Below are 25,656 nucleotides of genomic sequence, written 5' to 3'. Positions count from 1 at the left end.
GGTGAAACTTCTGTGACTTGGAGAAACAGTGACCATTTATCTGCACGTTAAGCATTTGGTGGTGAGAAAAGGATCAGACAAGCTGCATAGTTCTTTTTTTTTCGGCAGCTTAAACTTTTTTTCCTTTTTGTGGTTTGCCTGTGCTGTGTATGTGCTGATAAGGCGTTTTTCAGCAGGTGCTTCCCTCCTGAAGCATGCTGGATTGCCTTGCCTTTGGGACAGCATCCCTTCTCCTGTCCTGGAGTTCCTGTGTCTTAACTGCCTTTGTAATTCCAGCAGTGATAGTTCCTGAAGAAATCTCTCTTACTGTGGCTTTGTTAAGCTGACACAATCAAATGCATGTGACTTCTCACAATGTGATGAATGGGCTCTTTATGCAGCCCTGAAACCCTGTGCTTGACTCTTTCCTTTTGTACTTTAACCGGTCAGTGATGGGAGGTAAACAAAAGAACCATTTTTTTTTTTTACCTTTATTTCAGTCATCGGGTTTTCCTGTGCTTGGGTGATGATTCCTTTCATCTTTCATGCAGTTGAGCTGTGTAGTGCAGTTGTCCCGTGTGGCACCAAAATGTGCCTATAAAGTGGAGACCTGTTGCTTTAAAGTATTTGAAAACCTACAGCAGGGGTTTGGGAGGAGGTCTGTAGTGCTTAAGTCGTCTGAATGGGCAGAAGAAATGTGGGTAAATACTTGTCCAGATTGCTTCTCAGGGATCATGGGCTTGACTTCAAGTGGAATTTAGCTGACCTCTGACAGATTTCATGGTGTCTCCATGTACCTACAGGAGCCTTTCTCGAGTGTAAATACCAAAGGGGCTTGAAGGAGGAAGGCAGAAAGATGTAACAGAATTTCAGGTACAAACCAGATTTTTTAGAGTAATTGAAGGTGAGCAAATGACTTGAGTCATTTGTGTCATAGAACTTTTCTGTTACGGAAGTGTGTATGTATTATCTGCAAAAGCAGACTACAGAAATACTTTTGGTATTGACAGAAAGGTGCATGTAAATAAATGAAATTGTCAACCTCTCTTTATGGCACATGCCATCGGAGTGAAAGATTGAGGTGTTAAGTCTTGAAGGTCAAAGGTAGACGTTTCAGTCTTTCTGAAGCTGATGTTTATAAATTCTGATTGCCTGAAATTTTATCCTTTATAGATCTACTTGCAAGTTTCTTGCTCGGTTTGAAACCATTTAGCTTTATTTTCAGTCTGGCGTTTTACTATTGGTACTTTAAAATTATGATTAAAAACTTGGCGTCTGCTTCTGTATTTTCCTTCTTGCATTGCATTGCAGGTTTTGTTAGCAGAGGCTGTCTTCTGAGGGTGAGTGGGAGAGGCCTGGAAAAATAAAGTTTGAGGTCCCACCAAAACGTTTGCTTTTGTTTTAAAGCAGATTATGTTCAAAATTTGTTGTTTTGTAGATTTCTTTACCACATCTTCTTTTCTGCAGCTCTTGGGAAGGAGTGTTATTTCTTTAAAAGCATGTGAGCTGACAGTATACTTCAAATCAAAAGATCTTAGCATCTGAATTTATCCTTCACTTGCTGTTCTATACACTGGAAGTAATATGTATTTTACTCAGACTGCCAGTCACTGAAGTAAGTGCTTGACTCTAGTAAATATACCCTTTTTTGGTTTTTGTACAGCAAAGCATTTTTGGATACACAGAGCAGAATATCTCCAAGTATTCCCACTCAAACAGTACAAAGACACGTGATACCTTTTTTGAAGATGGTTTCCAGGCTCCAGAGGCTTGAGTTGGTCAGATGCTGATGCATCCTGCACTGACAGTTGATGTGCCTGGGTTATTAACAGACTTTAAGAGCTTGAAAATTTGTAGAAAAGGCAAAAACTAGTGACCTGATCAACCATGAGTAGGCAGTGCCCAGAAGGCTGGGAACGTGTGCGAATCGGCCACGTCTCCCTGCTCTGTCTCCCAGAAAACTCTCATTGAGTTAACAAGAAGCTTGTCATAGGTTATGGTTTGTCGAGTTGCAGCTTGGTTCAACTGTCTCCTATTAGTGTGGAGTTTCAGCTCTTTGGGAGGGGAAGTGTTGGTACTCCAGGGTTTGCTGCCTGCCAGCAGGTTTTGTAACCATTGCCTGCTGTGCTGTGTTTTGAAACTAGGAGAGGGAGGGAGTAGTTTTGTTTATCGTTCACTGGCACAACTGTTTCTCTGGACAAGGGTTAGATTCCATGGGCTTTGCCTTTGTTCTCCTGGAGATCATATCTGTCTGATTTCGGCAGCACTGGGGGAACATGTTGGCCTTTCAACAGTGATAAAAGAGGAAACACTGTTGTACTGGTGGGTTAACTTGCATCTTCCTCCAACTGCTTTAGATTGATTGACTCTGCTCTGATGTTAAGTTCAGCAGTACACTTTGTCTCTCTTTGTTTATTTTTTTAACAGAGCATTTATTTTTCCATAAGCCCAGCATGCTTGTTTTCTTTTCCTGCTGTCAGGATTAACAATGGCAGAGGAGCAGGAAAAGACACACGAGGCTCTTCTGCAGTAGAAGTGATTTCTACAGGCTGTCCCCCAAAGGCTACTCATGAGCACACCTGGGCATTGAGGCCTTTGGCCCTTGTCAAATACTGGGCATTGACAGAAAATCAGTAGTTGCTACTGCTCAGAGATTCAACAGAGCCTTTTCATCTGAAGATATTTAACAAGGGAGCGAGTTCTAATAAGAGTGTGTTAGCAAGGGTGCTGAAGCCAAAATGTGACTTTGTCCTAGGACTATTTGCTACATGAGTTTTGAATGTTAGTGCTTGTTTTTAATGAGTGCCAGCAAGCAGTCACCCATGACCAGTTGTATAAAACTGTTTCCAAGTGCTATGTTAACTGGACTGTATCTTTTATAAGGTGACCTACAAAGGAAAAATACTAAACTCTAGGAACCTCCCAGTACTTAACATTTTGACCAGCAGGCTGAAAGGGGTTTTGGCACAGTGCTAATGAAAGACTTTTTTTTTGGTCCAGTGACAGCAAACCCAGCTTTGCACACCCTGCTTAGAGGGTGAATATAGTTAACCTTTTTGGTAACTGTGGCGTGGCTGTGTTTACAAAAGACTGTCAGAATGTGAATTCTAAAGGACAAAGCTGTTATTCTAGAATATATGCAGAAGTTTGGGGAAGTCAGGGAAAGTTTTATGGTGCTGTTCGTTTCCAGTTAAGTTCTTCTAATGCAAAGAACATAAGCTGATGAAATTCTGAAAATTGTGCAACAGGCATTCAGGAGAAGTGGTGTGGCACGGCAGCACCTATTGCTGCTTCCCCCTTACGAAAGGCTGGTTAATAAAGGTCACTTGACAGAATGGGCACAGAGGAATTGCTGAAAAAAAGCACTCTGGGGAGCTGAAAAGGATGATACAGGACTGTAATTAGAAAAATAACATTTTTATATTATAGCCTTGAACATATCTTGGCCATTATGCTGAATGCTCTCGGGTTACTGAGTCTGGCATGCTGCCCCAAGGAACATTAAATGACTCGAATGTCATGTTAAACACTGTTAATCATTCATCTGATGAGATCAAGATAAACAAGAGCAAAAACTCCAAGTCATGTCTAGACTTTGTGACTTCAGTTTAATGTGAGGGATAACAGTGGTATTGTAAATGCAGCAACATATGTTTTCTGACTTGCATTTTAAGAAGAGAATAGTGTATAAGGACCATGTCATATAATATCCCATGACTCAGTGTCAGTCAAGACATTTGGGTTTTCTGAGCTATCTTGCCTGTGTTACAGTGATGTAACAATAATGTGTTCCTACCAAGGCAGAGAGTTTTGTCAGGACACATGTCAAGAAGAGAGTGAGGGAGTGATGTCAGCAGCTGAGGGAAGCAGCAAGAATATTAGAACAGATTCAGACTGCATCATGCTTCGGAAGTTCCTGTGATGGAAGGTTTAGGCCACTGGTGGCATCTTGATGGTGAATTGGCATCACAAACAATTGACCTTTGAGACATGGGAGTTCACTAACTCCAGAGCTTAATACTACATAGGTATGTGCATGATCAGTTAGGCTATTGGGTAACTGAGTAATGACTGAAAAGGAACTCTAAACCAGAAGACTTCTGCCTTTTCTGGGGTTTAGGAGGGTTTTGTTACAGTTACTAGTTGTCCTGGTTTTGACTGGGGTAGAGTTAATTTTCTTCCTGGTAGCTGCTACAGTGCTGTGTTTTGGGTTTAGTATGAGAATAACATTGATAACACACTGATATTTTAGTGGTTGCTGAGTAGTGCTTACCCGAAGTCAAGGACTTTTCGGTGTCCCCTGCTCTGCCAGTGAGGAGAGGCACAAGAGGCTGGGAGGAAGCGTGGCCAGGACAGCTGATCTGAACTGGCCAAAGGGATATTCCATACCACAGAATGTCATGCCCAGTATATGAACTGGGGGGAGTTGGCTGGGAGCTGCCTATCACTGCTGGGGAATGGGCTGGGCATCAGTCAGTGGGCAGTGAGCAATTGCATTGTGCAACACTTACCTGTCTTGGGGTTTATTCCTCTCTTTCTCCTTTTTATTGTTATTATTACAATAATATTTTATTTTTTTTCAACTGCTCTTATATCGACCCATGGGTTTTACCTTTTTTCTGATTCTTCTTCCTATCCCAGTGTGAAGGCAGGCAGAGTGACCAGGTGACTCTGTGGCACTTTGTTGCCATCTGGGATTAAACTAGGACGTGGTGTTACTGCTTAATGTGTGCACTTCTTCGAATACCATGCATGCAACCCGGAAAAACTGTTAAATTTCAGAAAGAGCAGTCCTGAAAGCTGTAGGAAGTTTTGAGAATATATCAGTCTGTTGAAGTGTTCATCAGTTTAACTTTCCTTAATCCTTACCTAGCTGGGTTCTTAGGCTCCTTGGTAATTTATGAATGCTACTAAGAGGAGGGCTGTAGATCATTTGACATCCAGCTGACGTGTGTTGAAGAGAAACTTGGCCTTGCACGTGTTCCACAGAATGTATTCTGTGGTGGATCTCAGTAAAATGGGAGCTGATGCTCCCTTTGTTTCTGTTGCACTAGCTTGAGCTCCTGAAATCCCCTGGTTATCTGCACCAGATTTATTATCTAATAGGAGGGTCACCTAGCAAAAAAAGTGTGTAATTTCTGCTGGATTAGTATTGGATCAGCTAATCCAGGGATCAGAGGGGTGCCAGTGTCAGTGTAAAGGAAAATGGAGATGAGGCAGATGAGGACCACTTTTGACAGGGTAAACTTCTTAGGTAGCTTCATTCAGATTTGATTTATGTTTCAGTTTGCACACTCTAACGAACACAGAGAGATGACACTTTCTGAAGTGATGAACCAGAACTTGCTTGTCACCTGTGCAAACAGTACATGTGCAAACTCTGAAACTTTCTAGAAATCTTTAAACTGACATCAAGAAACTACAGACCTCAAGAAAATAAACTTTTACTGATCGAAGTCCAGTGAACACAACTTTTGAGTAAGTGGGAAAAGTGTTTCTGGACTCTTATTCTTCAATTGTGACTTGATTTCTGACAGACTTTCTAATAGTAAGGACATTATTAAACAGTGTGTCTGTTAACAGATTTGAGAGTGATAGTACAGAAACTGTTAATCTATGTGAGAAGAATAAGCTGTTGTAATAGACAAGAGAAGTGTAATGCGTTTACTAGAGCAGGTTTTACTGCACTTTTCTCTGTAACAGGATCTTTGGCTATGTGATCTGACATTTTTGGACTGTATTCAGGCAACAAATTCTTGTACTAAATGTAAACTTTTTTTTACCTTCTGTGCCGTTGCTATAAAAGAGTGAGATTTTGTTCCTAATCTTATTTTATGATAAACACTGTGCAATTGAGCTCTTGGATTTCTTGCTCTTGTTTGCTCTGGGTGCTCTAAGTCTTGGTTTTGGTATCAAATCTTTTTGATCCCTACCAAAATATGCTCTGAAATTCTTGTTTAGATGATGTGTTGCCTAGTTCTCGGTACAAAGTGAATATAATTGTGTGATTTCTCCTGCTTTCTTTTACATCCTTGTCTATCACTGTTATCACAAAAGAAACAGTAAAACTTCACAAAATAAAAAGTGGATATGGATAAACCAGTAAAGCTGTTTTCCTCTGGCCACTTTCACTTGTCCTTCAGATTTGATTTATTTCTGGTACCATTACTCAACTTAGGCTGTGTTTATATGTCTGTTGTATAATTTCCATCTCATTAGGTATCTGTGCTGGTTTTTAGTAGCTTTAACACTCTGTGAATTTGCCAAGGGAGTAGGATTAAAACTGGAATTTGGCATTTCTATGGAATTAGGAGTCCAGAGCCATTGGAGCATAAGTATCCAGAATTACAGATGCTATCCACGATTTCTTATTTGTGTGAACGACTGATTGTATGCCTTGCTGCATGTGTGCAACAGAAAAATGACAGCTGATGATTGCAACAACTTTGCTTGTTACAAAGAAATGAGGGCTTTTGTTTAAAGATACTCTAAAATACCCTTCACAGAATTATTTAGTCAAAATTTGCAACACTTATAAAAGAAATAGAGTAAATTAGGTGACATAAAAGGAAACATTAGCTGAGTGAAAATCCTTTTGGCCCATGGTCTGGATACTACAAAGTCAAAAGTTATTCTTGAAAGCACTTGATTCCGGATGTACCATTCCTCCTTAAAAATGGAGTATCAGAGTTTTCTTCTGGGCTCTCATTTCTTGCATGGTCTTAAGCAAGTGGTATTATTTACCCAATATGTTTTTCGGTTTAAAGTGTGATTCTGTGGGCAGGACTTAGAAATAGTTGAAAACAGCAACTATAAGAAGCATATGCTTGCTTACGTTGTTGCGGTCTGGAATTATTGTTGAATTTCTGACAGGATCAGCCAAAGAGGAGAGAATGTGGGAATCCTAAGATATGAAGGAACGTGTCACAGAAGAAATTTTACGATATGCCTTCTGAGCAGAAGAGTGGTATTCTTTCCTTTCAGTCACTGTCTGAAGAACTGAAGGTCAATAGACTCCTTCAGTTTTCCAAAGGAAAGCTGGTACTGGTGTTGCCCTGCACTATAGATTTCTGGCTTTCCAGAAGCACAATTTACTGTTCTTTCTAATGAGACGTTACGGGAAGGAGTCGAGAGAGGACAGACATTCCAGAATGGACCTTATTTTGTCTCCTTAGTGTGGAAAGGACTAAGAAGCTGAGCTTTAGTTTTTTTCCTTGAATGCTAATTTTGCAGTTTAATGGCAGGAAGGAGATAGTAAAATCAATTCCATTTTCTGGCAGTCATCTGGACTGTGTATATGATATGAATTCCTTTTATCACTAGAAGAAGCTCAGTAATGATTTGTTTGTAGGCACATTGCCAAAATGCAAAGATTTTGGACTAGTTCATAAATAGCTGTGCTCTTCAAGCTTTACAGTCTGTTCAAATTTAAACCTTCCCATCATTCTAGAAATGGGAGTATGTGCAGAGGGGGAAATGAACATTTTTTGGCTTTGAGTCACTGGGCAGACTGCAATGAATACAGGCTTTGATTCCATAAGGGACCTTTTTTCCCTTCAGTCCACCAAATTTTGTAAACTGAGGATTACTAACTCGTTCACCCCACTTGAGCTGGTTATTGTGTGGTGCTGAGAGAGGGAATTCTAGGGTAGCTAAAAGGCATAGCAGTGCTTTTTTGTCAAATGCATTGGAACTTAAACGCCAGCCTTGCTTGTCCTTAAGGCGTACCCTTGGGAATTGAAGGTTTCTTTGGTTTCTAAGATTGTGCAGACTATCATGAGCATCTTATGCAGACCTCTGTGGCAGGGGACTTGGACTAGTTGATCTTTAAGACTCCCTTCCCACCCAAACCACTCTGCGTTTCTGTGACCTTGAGTTAATTATTTATAATATTGAAAACTGAGAATCCTAACCAGAGAGCACTATTAGTAGAAAAAGCCAGTAAAATTAACAGTGTGGTAAATAATGTGAGTGAATGTTGTTGAGTCAGAATGAAATTGAATTTGTTTTTTATCCCTATGCCTAACAGGGATTGTGCCTATTTTAGAAGGATATTAAACCTATTTGCATCTTGGTGTTGCCTGATGCCTTTCTCAATAGAACTAATGGGATAATCTAAGCAGAGCGAGTGCATTTAATGCTGTCTTAAACTGCTGTAGAATCTGGTTAGAGCTGATCAATATTTATATCAGTCATTGCTATAAAATACGAAATATTGCTCAGAGAGGATGTTCACTGGCATGATAAATAAGGTGAGTAGGCAGTACGAGGGACGTGGTTTGTCTACGAAGATTTGTTTAGTCAATTAAGTTTTCCTAGTGTGGACAAATGTAAGGTCATATGTAAAAGGCAAGGGATATATACTGTGTATTACCAGAAATTGCATTCTGGATAAGCAGAAATGGGTCAAGAACTATTTGATGGTAGGACCTCTTTGAAAGATGGAGCTTCAGTGGCTACTGCAAGCCTTGGGCACAAAAGCAGGTATTAGCATGTCATTTCTCTCTCAGAAAAACGAAAAATATTGAGGACTCTACATAGCTCACTGTAAGCAGGAAGAAGTCTCCTTTTATTTATTAAAAACCTAAAATTTTAAGCAGCTTATTCAGTTAACTTGTTGACGGAAGTAGTTAATAAGGCTTTACTCTAAGGAGAGAGCTGTAAAGTGGGACAAATGCACAGCCACATCTGAACTCTGACTCAGAGTTCGGGGCATTAACCTGGACATTACTGCTACTAATTTGTAGGTAAGGTATGAGAGGTTATGTACCACATTCTCAATCACTTTGGATGGCATTATTTATACAGAATCTTGAGTTTAAAGTTGTTAACCTCGATAGGAGGGAAAAGGAGTGTTTTGGGAAATATGGAGGAGGCCAGTCTTCCTACGGATTGTGGAGCTTTCTGGGTCATGAGGTGAGTGGCAGCTCTCTGCATTAAGTCTGAAGGGTACAAAAAGCTCATTCTCTTTTTTCCAGCTTTCTCAAATTTGTTTACCTTGGAAGCTGAAGTGTTGAATGGAGTCTCTGATGGGCCATGAGCATCATAGTAAGCAAACAGGAATGTAGGACTTCTGTGGCCCCCCTGCTTTTTTCCTAAATGGGAAGCCAGAGTGTATCATAATATGTAGATGATGTGATAAGTCACCATAGGGTAGGAAACTACCAAACCTCATTTCTGTAAATTTGTTAGTGATCTGTACCAGCTTGATGTCCCATCTCAGCGGATTCTTTTAGCTTTCCTTTTCATAATTCTTTGTGGTATACCTTGGGGATATGGGTGTTTATCTGAATTTCTCTTAAAACTCTGATGTCTGTTACTGCTTTTCTCTGTTAACTTGCCTTTGTCTAACTGGCAGAAGCTTTATGCTAGTTTCTGAAATACCTTGAAAATCAAACAAATGAGTGAATGTTTGTTACTGGATTATGAGCTGAATAGAAGTGTCACATAACAGAATATCTTCAGATTTGGACTGAAAGTTGAGGTGAAACACTTATAACAAGGTAAATGGATTCCTCTCCTCGACTTACCTTTTATTACCCTAAAATGCCAGATATGTTATAGAGGCATTAACACCGACATAGTGTTATTGAAACATAAAATGGGGAGTAATCCTTCCCTAGAGGTGGGTAGGCTGCAAGCCTCAGACTCCATATCTGGGCTTTAATGAAGCGTAACTTGCAGAAGAACACTGCTTGCTTCCAAACCTGGTGAGAACACATGCAGAATGGATTAGACATGTGAGTCGTTCTCAGATACCTCAGAATGTAATAATTTTTTTGCTTGTTCTTTTGAATTCCCCTCTTCAGTGCTGTACAAGGAAAGACTTCTTTATTTGCCAAGACCTCAAGTCATAGTTTTGTATGGAAAACATTACTTTTCTCTGTTCATCTTTCTACAAAACATTTTCTGGTTTTTTTCCCCCCCCCCCAGTGTTCTGAGGATTGCAAACACAATGATGAGTCACCTCAAGAAGACGAAGGGTTTATGGGTATGTCACCTCTTCTACAAGCCCACCATGCTATGGAGAGAATGGAAGAATTTGTGTGTAAGGTAAGGGCATGTGGAAACTGCTGAAGTGGTTTCCTTTTTTAGGAAGCTCCATGGGCAGCAGGCTATACTTGCAGCATCTGTGCTGCTGATGTAAGGAAGAGGAGGAGGTACACATGGTCCCTGAATGAGCATCTCATGTTCTAACTAGCGATACTACAGTGCCTCAGGATCTCAGTGTGTCATACATGATTAAATTGTAAAGCATGGAACAATAGGGATTACAAATGAGACTCTAAAGCTGATCATGTGACTCAGGTGCATCTCTTGAGAAACACCTGTGAGTGCAAAGCAGAATAAAAGCCTTCTGGTTCAAGGCACTTTAATTTACAAGGTCATTTTGTCCAGATTTCGTCAGACTTGCAAATATTTTGCTTTTCCAGCAGTATTTGCATCCATTGTAGGATAAGCTTTGTCCCTGACTTAAAAACAATGCTGTATTAAAGCCATATCTAAGTAAATCCATTATAGGTTTTGTAATTGTTGACCTTGGCTCAGTTTTTGCACTTTTGAGAGCCATGGGGCTGTATCAGTCTCTGGCCGTCCTTCCTTGCTGAAAGGAATGCTGCCTCTTCATACACCAGTTCCTGCTGTTTTTATGAACTGTTTTTGATGTTTTTACAGAGGGACTGTAGTTACTTGGTGGTCTTTTGTGTGGGGGTTTTGTTGTTGTTTTGTTTGGGGCTTTTTTAACTATGCATCTTTTCCTCTTTTAAAATGTTTTGCAGAATGGATTGTGTAAAATGAATTCCCTCCTTCTGTTTCTACCTCAATTCACATTTTTGGTTCATGAAGTAAAGCAGTCATTTTCTTGTTTAATGTATTTAAGAACCCAGTCTTTAACTGGGCTGGTTATTCTGAATGGCTCTGTTTCGCTTCCATGCATGAGTGTGGAGAATTGATTTTAAAACTCTGGGCTCTTGTTGTTGAAACTGAAATAAGAATGTAGCCTTTTAAACTCAGTGTTTCAGGAACCTTCAGCCCTGCTCCTGTAATTCTAGCCAGACGGCAAATCCAAGGAACACTGCAGAAACAACCCCGGTACATAAAGCAGTTCCCTGATCCCCCTCTGCTTGGCAGTGCTCTTCTGACGCCCAGCTGAAGACTCCGTGTGTCTTGTGTTACCAAAGCAGTGCTAAGGACATCTGTGCACACTTATTTCATGGGGAACCAGCTGCAGGAATAGCTGTGTGCACATGCACTCCCTTCCCTGTTTAAAGAAGAAATCTGATGGAATTGAGTCACCAATCTGTTGCCTTAACCGATCTGTTACCATTTCTTTTGTGAGCATGGGAGCATTTTTTCCCCAACCTGAATAAGTTGTTGGATACTTGCTGCTGGGCTCTTGCCCCTTCATACTTTCTGGCCCCTGTTAGTGCTGATAATGGGTAGCTTTTCTTGCTGGACTGCCCCAAATGCTAGCAGATATATAGTCAGGTTGGCTTGTGGTGGAGGAACGGGCTTATTTATTTCTTTGAAAGGACTAGGTGTAGGCTTCTTCACTTAAATGGAAAAGATGACCTGTAAAATAACAAATTAAATTAATTACTTTCCCTTCATTAACAGTAAGAAAAGCCCAATAGCCTTCCTGTTCAATGAAATACTAAAGCATTTCTTTCTCTAGTAGTGCAGGTCAGCTTCATAATGATAGTTTTGGATAGGGAACAGTGACTAAACCATTATATTTCAACTGTAAAGCCTTTTCCCCAAGAGATATCCCATCAACTCTTTTCTCTTTACTGTACTCATAGAGTAACACTCTTACTAATATGGGTTTTCTTTGGCCATGCATTGCTGGCACTTGATTTGCTCCATTTAACTAAAATCTTTTAACTTCTAGGTGTGGGAGGGCCGATGGAGAGTCATTCCCCACGATGTTCTGCCTGACTGGCTGAAGGACAACGACTACCTGTTGCATGGACACAGACCACCCATGCCTTCCTTCCGGGCTTGTTTCAAGAGTATCTTCAGAATACATACAGAGACTGGTAACATCTGGACGCATCTTCTAGGTATTGTCAGCTTGCTCTAATTTAATGCCAATTGGTTTCATTGCTCTCAAAGAAAGAGGGCAAGATAGAAAGGGGTGTGACGTTGATCAGCGTTATTGTTCCACTAGTAACCTGTTAAATTAACAGGTTGGTATCCCTCTCCTAATTTTATTCCACCAGAGTTGGATAGGACTTCCTTAATCATATAATACAAACAAATGCATTAAAAATTGCCTAATTGTTGATAAATTACTGGTACGTACTTTTTTCCCAAGTGTGTAGGTGTTAACTGAGATCACATTTCTTACCACAAGAACATACTTATGTTGCAGCTTCTGGGACCGGTTTCAGCTTGTGAGAAGCCTTGAAGGGGAAGGGTTTCTTTCAACTTTGCCCTTCTCTTTCTACATTTTGCAACAGATATTTTGTTGTTACAGTTGTCTGGGCATCTTGCTAAACAAGTGAAAATACAGGGTCTGTCCAAGTCTGAGACAGAGCTGTGGTTGGAATGTGTAACTGAAGTAGGGCAGCACTCAACTCTGCATGTGCTGCTGGCTGTCAGGCAACTCCTGTGTTTAGTGGTCTTACACATTACAGTCATGCTTTTAAAGAACAGCTTTCTGTACGCATGAACTTGACACCTCTCTACCTTGCTGTTTTTCAGGATGTGTGTTCTTCCTCTGTCTGGGAATCTTCTACATGTTCCGGCCAAACATGTCCTTTGTAGCACCTGTGCAGGAGAAGGTGGTCGTTGGATTGTTCTTCTTGGGAGCCATACTCTGCCTCTCCTTCTCATGGCTCTTCCACACAGTTTATTGCCACTCAGAAGGTGTTTCCCGGCTCTTCTCCAAGTAAGTGCCTGAGGAACAGGGTAGGCCAAATAGGAAACAGGTGGGAAAACAGGGCTGGGATTTGTGCCTGGAGCCCCAGTGTGGGAGTTGCTCATTTCATGACTGCATGTACTTTGGAACAGAGTTGAGCAGAGATTTAATGCAGCTTCTTCTAATTATAGTTTGTTTCAGCATGAGTTTTTGTGCTGTCATTTTAGTCTTAAAACTCCATCATTTTCTGCTGTTTGGCAGGCATGTGCTTGCATCTTGCTGCTGTAAGTAATATACCTTGAGCTTAGTTGCTGGACTTTGAATTTTTAATGTAACTGTCACTTCTTATCATTTCAACTATTCTGACTAACTTTAAATCTTAAACTTACGTAAGACAGTTCCACAGTGTGTATCAAGATGTCTTGACCTTTTGGTTTTACTTCACGTTCTTTTTTTGGCTGGCTGCTTAAATATCTTGTATTTCTTAAGATTACTCAAGCTAGACTCTGTAATCTGCAAGACCACCTTTAAAGTAACCCAGCTATTAAAGTCCCCTACTGAAAAATTAACTCCACCAACTTCTGTAGGAGTGTTTTGTCAGGATGGGGTAAAAAACAGTGGCTGTGGATTTCCTTTTTCACACTGGTGTGTAGAAAAACAGCGTGGTTGAAAAATTGCAGTGCTTTTCCTCTGTACTCACTTAAGCTGGTGCATAACTACCTGATGCTTGTCAGATACTGAAGTGTTTGCACTGGCTGTGCTCTCACAACATACTGTGTGCCCCGTGTTTAGGGGGCTCTTGTGATGCTTTTTACCTCACCTAAAACTCAAATTTGAGTTTACCTCAAAAGGTTTTGGTCTAAAGGTTGCTGAAGGTTTTGCTGATGACTGTCCAAAAATGGCCTGCCAAGGGAGTCCATTACTACAGGAGGGCATTGGTGGAAGAGTTGCCATCAGGAATTAAGCTGCAATAGCAAGAGTAATTTAGTTTTGCAGTGAGAAGTAGACAATTGGTCTACTAAAGAAGGGCGTGTGGGTGAGAGGACTTCGAAACGTTTGCATTTCTTACGAAACTGATTTTTGTTTCCTTCTAGGCTGGATTATTCTGGCATTGCACTTCTCATAATGGGCAGCTTTGTACCATGGCTGTACTACTCCTTCTACTGCAACCCTCAGCCTTGCTTCATCTACTTGATTGTGATTTGTGTCCTGGGCATCGCAGCCATAATCGTCTCACAATGGGACATGTTTGCCACCCCTCAATACCGGGGTGTAAGGGCAGGTAAGACTTCAAGTTAACTGCCTTTCCTCCTTCCTATTTGCCACTTGGAGAAACCATCTTGGGAAGACTTAAGAGAGCTTAATTTTATAGAGACCTAATATTCTTGGATTGGGAGCTTGATGGGTTTGCTTTCAGCATATATTTTATAGCCAACTGGATGCACAGACAAAGGCTAGTGCCAGTCCTGGAAGTGCATTCCTGAAATGGACAGTAGCACATGCAGTAGGAAAGGCAGTGCAAAGTATTTCTAGCTGTATCCAGCAACTTTGCTCCCAAAAAACGACTGACTGCTTGGTGTGTGTATGTGTACTTCTACTGTTTGTCTTGTTTTGGTAGCACTAGGCTCAGACACTAGCAAATCATTGGATGACTGAACTAATGTGAATGATTTGCATGGATAAAATACACAGTTAAGACAAAAACTATTTTTTCTCTTTATCAAAAGAACAAAACCAGATTTGGTTTCACATTTCGAGGTAGGAAAAAAGAGAAAGCTTAGGGGGCAACTGTGGAATGTGCTGGGTTGAATAGTAATATTTCTTGTTTCTTAACCTGCACATGCTGTCTACAGTAAATCTAGATTTCCTGGACAAGTTATGGGTGTACCTTCAGAGAGATCAGCTTTCCAAACTTAAAATCTCTGCATGGGTCATGAATATCCCCCCCACGCCCTCTTTTTTTACAAGTTTTCTGTACTTGCTGCTAAAATCTAAAGAAATAAACCATGTTTCTCTTACATGGCAGATCAAATGAGCGCAGTTGCCCCTTTTCTGTTTCCTAGGACTGCTTGTGCAGTGTATGATAAACAACCTCTTTGTTGTTTCTCCTTGTCTTGCTCTTGAGCGATGATGGTGAAGTGAGGCACAGTCTGCGTGGTCTCAGTTCCCTCTACAGGCCAAGAGCAGTAACTGGCCTCACGTACACTGAAGCTGGCAGGAGCAATCAGTAAATGAAATATTTTGGCTATCTGCTGGAACATATAGCTGAGTACCTTCTGGTATATGAAGGAAGCCTGTGCATTCTTCAGCTTCCTTTCCAATAAATCTCTTCTGGGCACCTCCAGCTTCAAGAGCTGTCACCTTTCTGGTGCTTTGGCAAATACTGAGTTTTTCTTCTGTAGCTTTTGTGTTTTCATTGTGTCCCTTTACCGCCACTGTGCTCAAACCTGACTCTCCCGCATTTTCTTTACCTCCCAGGAGTATTTCTAGGTCTGGGTCTTAGTGGGGTAATTCCCACTCTGCACTTTGTCATCTCTGAGGGGCTCCTGAAAGCAGCCACAATGGGGCAGATAGGCTGGCTGGCACTCATGGCATGCCTGTACATCACTGGTGCTGCACTATATGCTGCCCGCATCCCGGAGAGATTCTTCCCTGGCAAGTGTGACATCTGGGTGAGTCTACAGCATGGCTGGATGAGGAGACCAATGTGAAAGCTGGTTCCCCTTGAGGCTGAAGGATGTTGTGTCAGTGTTTTCTTATTGCAAGTATCAAACTGCTGCACCAGAAGCAATAGGTCTTCAGGGGCCAAATAACTGTGGGCTGTCCGAGCCTGGCTTTCCTGGTGCCTCTCTTCCTGAGTTGTCACAATCTGACTGGTCTGAGGTAACTGCTGGTGTGCAAATCCACCCCAGCACAGGTACTAGGCAGCTTTAACAGATGGCCAAGCAACTCTGTGAACTTATGTGTGTGTGTGTGTGTGTGTGTGTGTTGAGAATCCTACAAACACACATCTTTATCTTGCTTCTGTGCAGAATAGTACATGGTTATTTTGCTGATGTTCAGTGTGTTCTCTGGGATCTTCACCAGGTCTGGCTCCTCATCTTGTGCAGCCAGTGAAAATGCTGGATAGAGATGGTGGACTTAGAAGGGATCTCTGGCCTAGGAGAAGGGAAAGTGGGGTGAGCAAGTGGGTGGGTGGGGGAGACTTGATATGAGGGAAAGTATAATGAATACTGGAGGACAAATACGTGGGGAAATGTAAAGAAAGAAATTAGGTGAAGCAAGAGTAGAGATGAGGGGGGGAGGTGGACATTTAGAAGGCCACTGTACTTCCACTAGCATAGTTAAGGCCCCTAGGGGCTAGAAGTGAGAATAAGGCTTGAGTTGTTTGAGCAGCTTTTGCACAACACCAGTTTCCTTGGTTTGTTTAAATGGCCAAAGAAAGCATTGCTGCTATGATGAGCTAGGCTCCAAAAGCACTGGTGTACCACCAACTCTTTTCTAAGCTTTCCATGAATCCTGCAAACACACGTTTGTAGAAATGTTTCAAAAGCATCATCCATATTGGTACGACTTCCCTCAAACAAGGGCGTGCTTTGTCATGTAGCTCCCTCATGGTTTTCATTCTGCTGTACTGTAATCAGTGACATCCTGGGCATTCATTCAGAACACTTAGTTGTTCTAGGTTTTACTATAATACCATTTTTTTTCTGTTCTGTTTTGCTGTGGTAGAGAAGTAAAATAACAGCATTGAAAATCCATTTGGTAGAACTTATGCTTGTGACCAGAGCAGCGAATGTACCTGTTATCTGTATAGGAGAGACCTTTTTATCAATAAATCAGCAGCGTATCTTGTGAAGGAACTAATTTTAAAAGTGTCCTGCTTAAGGACACTTAAGTGTCCTTTTGCCTAAGGCTCTGAAATCATCCCTGTCCCTTCACAAAGATGAGTTGTAGCACTTACATACTGTATTTGTTTACTGACCAGCTGGTTAAGGTGACTCGGGAGGGAAGGGGGGTATGTTTGTGTGCGTGTGTGGAGAATTCGATTATTTGGCTAATGATAGGAGAGGGATGGGCTTTAACACACAACTTGGAGAACTCTGCAGCTCGTGGTGTGAGGTACTGCTCCCTGTCACTGTGTACTTCAGCAGAGTGTGTGGCTTTTTGGGAGGCAGGGTCGCGCTGGAGCCTGCAGTGCCCCGGCTGAACAGGAGTGTTTTCTCTCCCGCAGTTCCACTCCCATCAGCTGTTCCACGTCTTTGTAGTGGCTGGCGCCTTCGTGCACTTCCACGGAGTTTCGAACCTCCAGGAGTTCCGTTTCACGGTCGGAGGAGGCTGCACAGAGGAAGATGGGATGCAGTAGAACCAGCCTTCAGCCCGAGACCGTAACCAAAACAGCCGCCGGCGCGGTGAAGCATACAGGCTAGCAAAAGGAATACCTAAGAAGAATCCACGTTTCAGCTGATGAGGCATGGAGCTTCATGGGGATTCTGACTAACCAAGATAAAATTCTATACCTCAAGCAATGGAATAAATCAATTTGAAGACCGGGAAATTCTGAAACCCTAATTTATTCTTGGGATCTACAGATTGAGCTACAGAGGACCCTTTCCAAATCGGCTTCTGTTCAATGCCATATTTATTTGTAGAATTGGGGAGGGATAGCTTAGCAGTTTCTGTTTTTTAAAAAAAGAAAAAAAAAAATCAAGGTTAAATTTATATCCTCTTGGAGGGTTCGGGCGTTGATTTTAGATGCTCTTTTGGGAGAAAAACAAATTGTAAATAAGATTTCTAACTTTCTGTTTAAATAAAATTTATATAAATGTTTTAAACAATGGGTGGGGGGAAAAGGGTTTTTGTAAAGAATGCAACATGCAAGTACCACACACTGTTTCAATTTTGCACAAAATAAATGATTGCAGGAGGACCAGGTAAAATTCCCAGGAGTGAAGCACGTTGGCCCTGCAGATTTTCCTGGTGGCCAGCGTGCCCTGGGCAATGTGGGGTCCTGGCCAGCACTTGGAGTAGGCTCAGTACATGTACACAAGGGTTGTGAAGGCTGGATTAGTCATGTTGTCATCCAGGTCACAGTGCGAGCAAAGGTATTTTTACTCCAGTAACTTGAAGGATACACCCCAAGTGTGTGGGACAGCTGCCTTCCAAGCTTGCGTGGCATGTGTAGTTGTGGGTGATGGATCTTACAGTTAGTTGTTTTGGTTCTCATCATATGGATTGGAGCATAATGGGATAACTGCACATGAAATGGCAAACAGTCCAACTCCATCAGTGCCTGCCTAAACCCAAAGGCCCCCATTGAGAAGATGGTTGCCATTTGCTTTGTTTGATCTGAAGAAATGATGGTAATAGGCTTGTCAGAAGATAGTTGAGCATGTGAGGGGAAACAGAGGTGGGGTTAAGATGGACTGGAAAGAGGAAGCTGTGTGCTCCAGGACTTGGAGTTAACAGTTACTGCAGACCTCAAGCACATTACCTTCTCGTGTGTCAGGCTCCATATGCCAAGGGAGTTTGCAGGTTTTTCTTTTTAAGAGGAGTAAATCCACAACCAGCCCAGTGCAGTTCCTTTTTTTTTTTTTTTTTCTCCTTGGTAAGGTCTGCTTCCCATCTGTGCTTTAGCAGTGGGGCTAATGGGACTGCTGGTATTTCTAAACCTAAAACTGAGAGTTCAGCTGGATTGCTGTGGAGCAGACGCACCTCCTATATAAGGGGAGGCCTGTACCCTTCTCTTATGTAATTGATGTAGCTTGATCTTTGGAGCCCAGTCAGAAGCCAGACTGAAGGAGAATCTTTGGAGTCGTAAGATGAAACTTGAACGTTTTGTTTGTTATGGCACAGATATTGCTTGGAGTCTTTAGCTGGAAATTCAGAGCAATTACCTCTCTCACAGATGAGTTAAACAGCTCATAACATGCTATATTTCACAAGAAAGGAAGGTAAGGGGTGGTTGATTACTGTGTGGGGTTTCTTTTGTTGTTGGGGTTTGGGGTTTTTTTAGACTCCTGCAAGTTTCAGTTTTCCTCCTTCAAGAGAAAGATATGGATTGCAAAGATCTTCCCATACCGTGGATGCCACGGAGTGTGTTTTGGGGAGTTGCTTAGTTAGATAGAAGCAGAATGCCTTCCTAAAGTTGACTGGATATTAAGCTTCTCCCCTTGAATGGAGTAAAGCCTCTGAGAGCAAGGTCAGCTGCAAAAAGAGGTGCTGCAGCAGAGCCTGCAAGTTTAGGGGGACAGGTTCTCAGTAGGATCGTGACACTGGATGCCTGTAGGGCTGGAAGTGGTTTGTCACAGGTCTGTGTGGTACTTATATGAAGTAAAGAGCAGTATTAACTTGGATGTAAGGGCTAAATGGCACTGGCATCGTGGACAAAGATGTGGAGTTGCCTGGAGGAAGTGTGTTGGTGTCTGTGAAAAGCGTGGTACATATCAGAATCAGAGCTGTCTGTAAGGTGCTTTGGGATACCTCTGAACAGTACCAGCAGAAGCGACAGTCTCCATCCTGGATCATCCCACGTTCACTCCTTGAAGGGTGATTGTAACCTGGTCCTACACAGCACAGAACTATTACAAAAACACAGTACTCCACCTGCTATTCTTAACCCAGTCAGTCTCTCCGTTCAAGAAGTTTGTGTGTTCCAATAAAAACAACCTAGCTGTGCACTTTTCTGTAGCTTTTGCTGAGAACTCTTCCCAGGTTGGCACCTGAATGCCTTACTCTCAGCAGTCAGAGGCTTGCTTGCTCTGTGTGCAGGTTATTGCCATAGAATAGTTAGGACCTACAGCTTCTTTCCTTCCCCATTAAATAGTGGCCTTGTTCAGTATATTTCTTTTTAAAAATTGCTTACTGTTGGAAGCAATGAAGCACATTCTGGGGTTTTGATGGCTGGGGACTCTGGTGATGGTTCCATATAAGATGGGATCTTATTACTTGCTGTATTCTTAACTTCTGCTAATAAAAGAACCAAATGGATTATTGTCTAGTTTTGGTCTTTCTGTGCTGTGTGTGAAGCTTGAAAGAGTCACTCTTGCTTTCTTCCTTCCCAGTGCATACCAGCCAGGTTTGTAGGTAAGAGACTTCTGTTGGTGCAGAAACCAAACTGATGCCTGAAGACCCATTCCCAGGCGGTTGAGGCTTGCTGTGTGCCTCCTCTGGCAAAAACCAGCAGGTGGGAAGTTTGTGCAGCTGGAACAGTAGTTCTGCCGTGTGGCATCCTCTCGATGTCTGTGATTCACATCAAGTGTGTGCCTGGTCTTGCTCTAAGATTTCGGTGCTGTCTGGTGCAGTTGAACATCGTGGCTGACAGAGCCTGGACTGTGCTGCCTCTTCCTTACAGTGCTGATCTCCAAGGAAATTATTTATTTGGAAGTCCAGACTGTGATGCCCAATGGAGTTACCAGTTGTAGTACGGGGCCAATGGTGGTGTGAGGGAAGGTGTTGGGTGTATCTGGTGCTACCACTGCATGAAGCTGCTTGTCATAAGGATTCCCCTGATGTACATTTATTCCAGACTGGCAGAGAATGATAGACCTGGGACAGTCTGCTCAGTTTTCACCTCTGCCGTATTTTAAAAGTAACGTGAGGAACAAAGTGGGATTGGTGTTACTGCTAAGTTTGGACTTTCATTTTGGAGAGCTCTGCTGAACCCGTGGTGTAGAGTGAGGGCATAAAGCAGCAGTGTGGTCTTGGGGCTGGCTATCCTCAGTCAGGACTCTCCAAGCTTTCAAAGCTGGGCTGGCCATAATTTCAAAAATTACCTTTTTTTTTTTTTTTTTTTTTTTTAAGAAAAATTTTTAGTGAGTGGCTCAGTTTTCCATTTCCTGGTCTTGCAGATTTCAGAGCAGACTGTCCCCTTCCTCATTCCAAGGTTTAAAAGGGCTTACACTTACCACTGTGTCTTGGGTGCCACATGACAACAGGCAGAAAAGGGAAAGGAACAGGCTGGCCAGGTGGAGAATGGGTGAAATGTGTTCAAAAGAGCAGAAACTGTGATTTATGGGCAGCACTGGAAAGCCAAAGGTGAGGAAGCACTGGGAGATGAGCATTTGCAAAGAGAAAAATGAGCGAGAGGGACCAAGGGCGCAAAGAAGAAGAGCTGGGTGGGGAGAAGAGGGTGAGTGCTGGAGACCTTGGTGGTTGTGGGCAAAATTTTAGGTGAGTTGAGATTGAGACATTCAGGAGGCCTGGATTTAAATTCTTAGTGTAAAGGAAATGCCTCCTATCCTGCACCCCTGTAAAGGATTGACCATCTTCTCCTGGTATGCGGGCTTAGGGACTGGCAGGAGTGGGAGGGAGGGGGTTTTGGCTGGGAAGGGCGTGGGGCTGGTGCTGACCAGAACAGCCCTGTGCCAGACTGCCTTCTGCTCTGTCATCGCTGTTCCTCAGCTGTCAGCAAACATCTGGGAACTGCCTGGGCAAGATACGCCTAATCCTCCTCTTGTGTTGGCTCACACCAAGTCTGGGCATCTGCAACTGAGCTGTGGGTTTTGTCAGTTGCTTGACTCAGGATACGTGTTTTGCAGTGACTTTGTAAGAGGGACAGCTCTTGTAAATGACCTCGACAGCTCGAGGTCTCAGGATGGAGTATTATTGTTTTATTTTCTTTTTTTATGAAAAGCAAATTCAAGGAATGGTGGAGAATGTTGGCATCAGATTTCACACAAATGTCACTAAAAGTAGCTTCCACATTTGAATGTGAATTAGGCTTATTCTCTTTTCAGAAAGCAGAGTGATACTTAAAAGTCTTCTGGGCAGGTTAAAATTGTGTGTCCTCCCTCCTCTGCGTGTAGTTGTGGTCATGCTCTGCCCTCTCCCAAGAATCACTTGCTTCATTTGTTGCCAAGTGTCCTGAATACGGATTAAAATGCTGCAATCAAGGTGAGTGTCTAAGGCCATTGTCTAAATTTTTAAGGAGCTGGAAGTAAATGAAACATATGATTAGGATGGAGGAGCTGAGTTCAGTTTGGTTGAAGCTATTTGAGGCTTCCCTGCAAAATTGAGTTCTTTTTCCTTTTTTTTTACCCCTGCCTCCTGTGTGGCATCAAAGCAACTTGTTTGGACTAAACCCTCCTTCTGCTCAGTGCTTTTGTGTCTGTCTGGGTTGCCCAAGCTGAAACTCTCCAGGCTGATTTCCAGGAGTGCTGAGCCGTGATGTGGTTTCAGTGAAGTTTCTTAAAAAGATCAGCTCCTTGGAGAGGACGTGTGTTAATTCCTAGGTGCGTATTGCCCTGGAAGGAGAAATACTGGCCTTGAACTCACGGCAGCATCGAGCGTGTCCCACCTGATCATCTTCAACTATTTTAACGATGAGCAAAGTAGGAAAAATGCTGGAGGAAACTGCCAAACATCATGTGGGCAGTTGCTACAAGTGGATTGCAGTGCAACCAGTTCCTTGTTCACCGCTGCCGGGAAGGTAAGTTCTTTGGGGAGGGATGGTGGGATGCGAGCCTAGCGCCCCGTGTGTGTGCAGGGGGATGGTTTTCCAGCTTGGTCTTATCGTAGGATCACAGAATGGCTTGGGTTGGAAGGGACCTTAAAGACCATCTCATTCCAACCCCCCTGCCATAAGTAAAGGGTACTTTCTACCAGACCAGGCTGCTCAAAGCCCCATCCAGCCTGGGCTTGAACACTTTCAGGGATGGGGCACCCACAACTTCTCTGGGCAACCCGTGCCAGTGTCTCACGAAGCTCATAGTGAAGAAATTTTCTGGTATTTCCAGGAGCTTTACCTTTGCCTTTCTCTAGAAAAATTCATCTTTAAACAACTGAGGTATTACTGTTTCTGAGCTGGGAGATGTTTGCACTGGAGATTCACCATGATTCCGTTTTGTTAGCAGCCTCATCTCTGTAGTGGTACAACAGGGCACGGAGGCACTTCACAGTTGGCGTAAAATCTGAACCAGTCTAGTTGTAAATGAGATGGGAAAATCATTGGCCTGGCTGGGTTCCCAGAGCAATGGTGTGTTTCCCTTACAGAGGCAAATGACACCCCAGCCACTTCCAGTAGCTGTCTTTGCTTTCACCTCCAACCGTGCCGAACCTGTCCCTGTGGTTTGGGGTTTGCCTTGGCGTGGCTGGAGCCAAGCTCCCCCGGGCTGCAGGAGCTGTTCCTGTGTCTGAGGCCAGGCTGTGGGGCCGGCGGGCGGCCAGAGCTGCTCGCTGTGGCACAGACAGACTGAGAATGTGGGGTGGCATCTGCTGCTGGGACAGGAAGCCATCCCCCCTGGGAGAGAGCAGCTGCTGCCACCACCTCCTTGCCGGCTCCTGGCCTCTGTGGCCAGCCTCGGGCTCTGCCCTGGCTCTGGCTCGGCTCCCCCACCCTGCTGTCTGCAGGGACAGCCAGGCTGGTATTGCTGCCTTTGCCAGGGAGCCTCCTGCCAGCTTTTAAAGCAATACTGTGTCCCTCAGGGCCGGGCAGGAGGGGGTGACAGCATACTCTGGCCCTGCTGCCAGGGGCTGAAGAAAGTCACTGCTGGCTGAAACTCAGAGGAGCAAGAGCAGCCTGGGGCTTTGGCCGGTATGTGACTTACACTGGCAGCACACCCCCTGTCACTGGTGTGGGGGCTTCCTGTCCCTTTTCCTGCTGCCTATGAGAGACCAACCCTTGGTGCAACAGTGGCCTCTGAGAAGGCTGGCAGCCTCCTGCCACTGTCCCTGCAGTTTGAGGAGGGCTGAGGAAGCACCCGTGCACATCCCTGTGCAACACAGGCGCTGCTCCTCATAATGCTGGTGGGAAGGACAGCAGCAGCTGCCTGGCCCTGGAGGAGCCAAACAGATATAAAGACAGGGCTTGGTGCCCAGCCCTTGCTTGCTGCCAGCAAGGGCCTGCCTGGGGAAAGGCAGGGTGCCAGGGCTGCCAAAATTTGAGGCAGCAGCAGCAGCAAGCAAAGCGGGAAGAGCTGATGAAATTTCCTGCGGGGCCTGGGAGGTATTCACTGAAGAAACGTGCTTGGTGGCGTTTGAGTGGGGCCATTACCTTTGGCATCACGCGCTGATGAGGAGCCGCGTGGCTGCGGCTGAGGTCACAGGAGGCAGTGACAGAGAGGTTTGCCTGAGCCACAGAAGGTGTAAAGGCTCCTGTCAGGGGTAGGCAGAGGTGGTGTAGGGGAACCCGTAGCTGTGGCGGAGGCCTGGGACACATGGGAGCTCCCTCACGCCCAAGGGGACAGGAGCAGCCACCCCCCTCAGTGAGGGCCTGGAGTCGTTCATCACATGGGAATTTGATGCTTCTTCCCCACTTAGCACAAAATTGTGCTGCGTCAGGCTGCCCTCAGCCCCCTCCCCTACAAGCAGAGGCCTGAGAGAGCCCAGGGTTTCTGTTCTGAAGGTGCCAGCGGGCTTTATCAGCTGAAAAAGGATCCTGGAGAATACTCTGTGGGGCCCGAGTTTGAGGTGTGCATAAAACCAAGGAAGACTGTGGTACTGATTCTTCACTATGGCAGAGATGGGCAACCTTAAGCCACTTGGAGCATGCAGCTCCTCACTAGGACTGCTGCTATCCCCGGCCTGGGATGTACCAGGCTCTTGCTAAGTATAAGCCAACTCAGGCCAGCCTGCTTTTGTGCCCGATCTCAACTGCAAACAGCTGCTGTAAATCCAGGGCTGATTTTCCTACTATTTTGTAGGATGAAGTCATCCCTGTCTGGCCACACTTGAAGGTCTAGTCATGAGCCTGCTGTGTCCCAAGGCATGAGTCAAGGGAGGGCACGTGTGCGCAACACTGTGCAAGGTGTGTGTCCCTGCCTGCGGCTCGGACGCCCTCATTGCCCACCACAGTGTTTGGGGGAGATCCAGGGTTACCTCAGCCTGCAGTGGGGTGTTTCTGAAGCCTGCAAGGAGTGCAATGAAGAGAATTCAGGTCCCTTCCCAGCTCCCTGTCCCCCTGCCTGCAAGGAAATTGGCTGCAGATTTAGGGCTTGTGAAGCCCCTGGTTTGTGCGGCAGCCAGATGTGGCTGGGTGGGTCTGATGGACACCCCTGGCTGCAGAGCACCACTTGTGAGCTTTCTCCCCTCGAGTCTTGCCCTCATAGAATAAACCCTGATGCCTACGGATTGTGTGCTTACAGGGATGGACAGGGTCTTGCAGTAGGGACAGCTGTGATTTATGTGCTGTACCAGGATGGCAGTGGGGTGTTGCTCAGCTGGAAGTAAGAGACGGCTCCTCTCACAGCTGCTCTGCTGCTGGTCAGATCCTCTGGTCTCAGCTTGCTGTTTGCTTTTGCTGACCTATTTTCATCTGCTGTGCCCAGCACATGGCTGAAGAAGTTGGGAGCTAGGGCAGCTGCTCTTCCTGAGGATTTTTCTCTCGCTGTAGGGCCGTGAGTCACTCTCTCTGTCAGAGCATGAAATGGAATTTGCTTAACCCCACGTTGGAACCCAGAAATGGGTAGGTTTGCTTATGGTCTGCTTTGCTGCCAAAAAAAAAATTATAATAAAAGAAGCTGTTTGCCTTCCAAGGCTCAAACCATACCTAGATGCAGCTCATCCCTCTGTGGATCAGCAGCACTGTGGGAAGGGCTCTGTTTGCCTCCTAATAAACAGCTAACACAAATCTCATGTACAGAAGCAGAAGCCACTTCCCTCTGGAGACATGCCTGACCTTTAGTTGCCATCCCATTTGACCCTGTGAGGGCTGGAGGAGCCTGCACGGGCAGGTGGGTTTTGATCTGTGGCACTGGGGTAGCTCAGGCTGAGGTGAGTGCTTGGCATCCACTGCCAATCTGAACTGCCATCCATGCCCACAGCCTGGCTCCTGCTGCTTGAGGGTGCACTGGGAAGCACCAGCAGCTTTGGGAATA

At 44.1% G+C, this 25,656-nt stretch overlaps 1 protein-coding gene across 5 annotated transcripts in view; it reads left to right on the top strand.

The window, feature by feature from the left end:
• ADIPOR2 (adiponectin receptor 2) overlaps positions 1–17,774 on the top strand; it is a 38,172-nt gene extending 20,398 nt beyond the window's left edge. For 4 of the 5 annotated variants that reach the window (XM_027668863.1, XM_027668888.1, XM_027668872.1 and 1 more), the window contains exons 3-8: positions 9,913–10,032; positions 11,870–12,041; positions 12,685–12,871; positions 13,936–14,123; positions 15,320–15,513; positions 17,076–17,774. In XM_027668863.1, coding sequence (XP_027524664.1) covers positions 9,913–10,032; positions 11,870–12,041; positions 12,685–12,871; positions 13,936–14,123; positions 15,320–15,513; positions 17,076–17,207 — 993 coding nt within the window. In that variant the 3' untranslated portion in view covers positions 17,208–17,774. The remainder of the gene's footprint in view (positions 1–9,912; positions 10,033–11,869; positions 12,042–12,684; positions 12,872–13,935; positions 14,124–15,319; positions 15,514–17,075) is intronic. The other variant, XM_027668897.1, reaches the window with a different exon arrangement.
• The last annotated feature ends 7,882 nt before the right edge of the window (positions 17,775–25,656 follow it).

Source organism: Corapipo altera, unplaced genomic scaffold, assembly GCF_003945725.1.
Source record: "Corapipo altera isolate COAL_440 unplaced genomic scaffold, ASM394572v1 1, whole genome shotgun sequence".
Classification (NCBI taxonomy): Eukaryota; Metazoa; Chordata; class Aves; order Passeriformes; family Pipridae; genus Corapipo; species Corapipo altera.
Note: the sequence above shows the minus strand (reverse complement) of the source record. Positions and strands in the feature narration are given on the sequence as shown.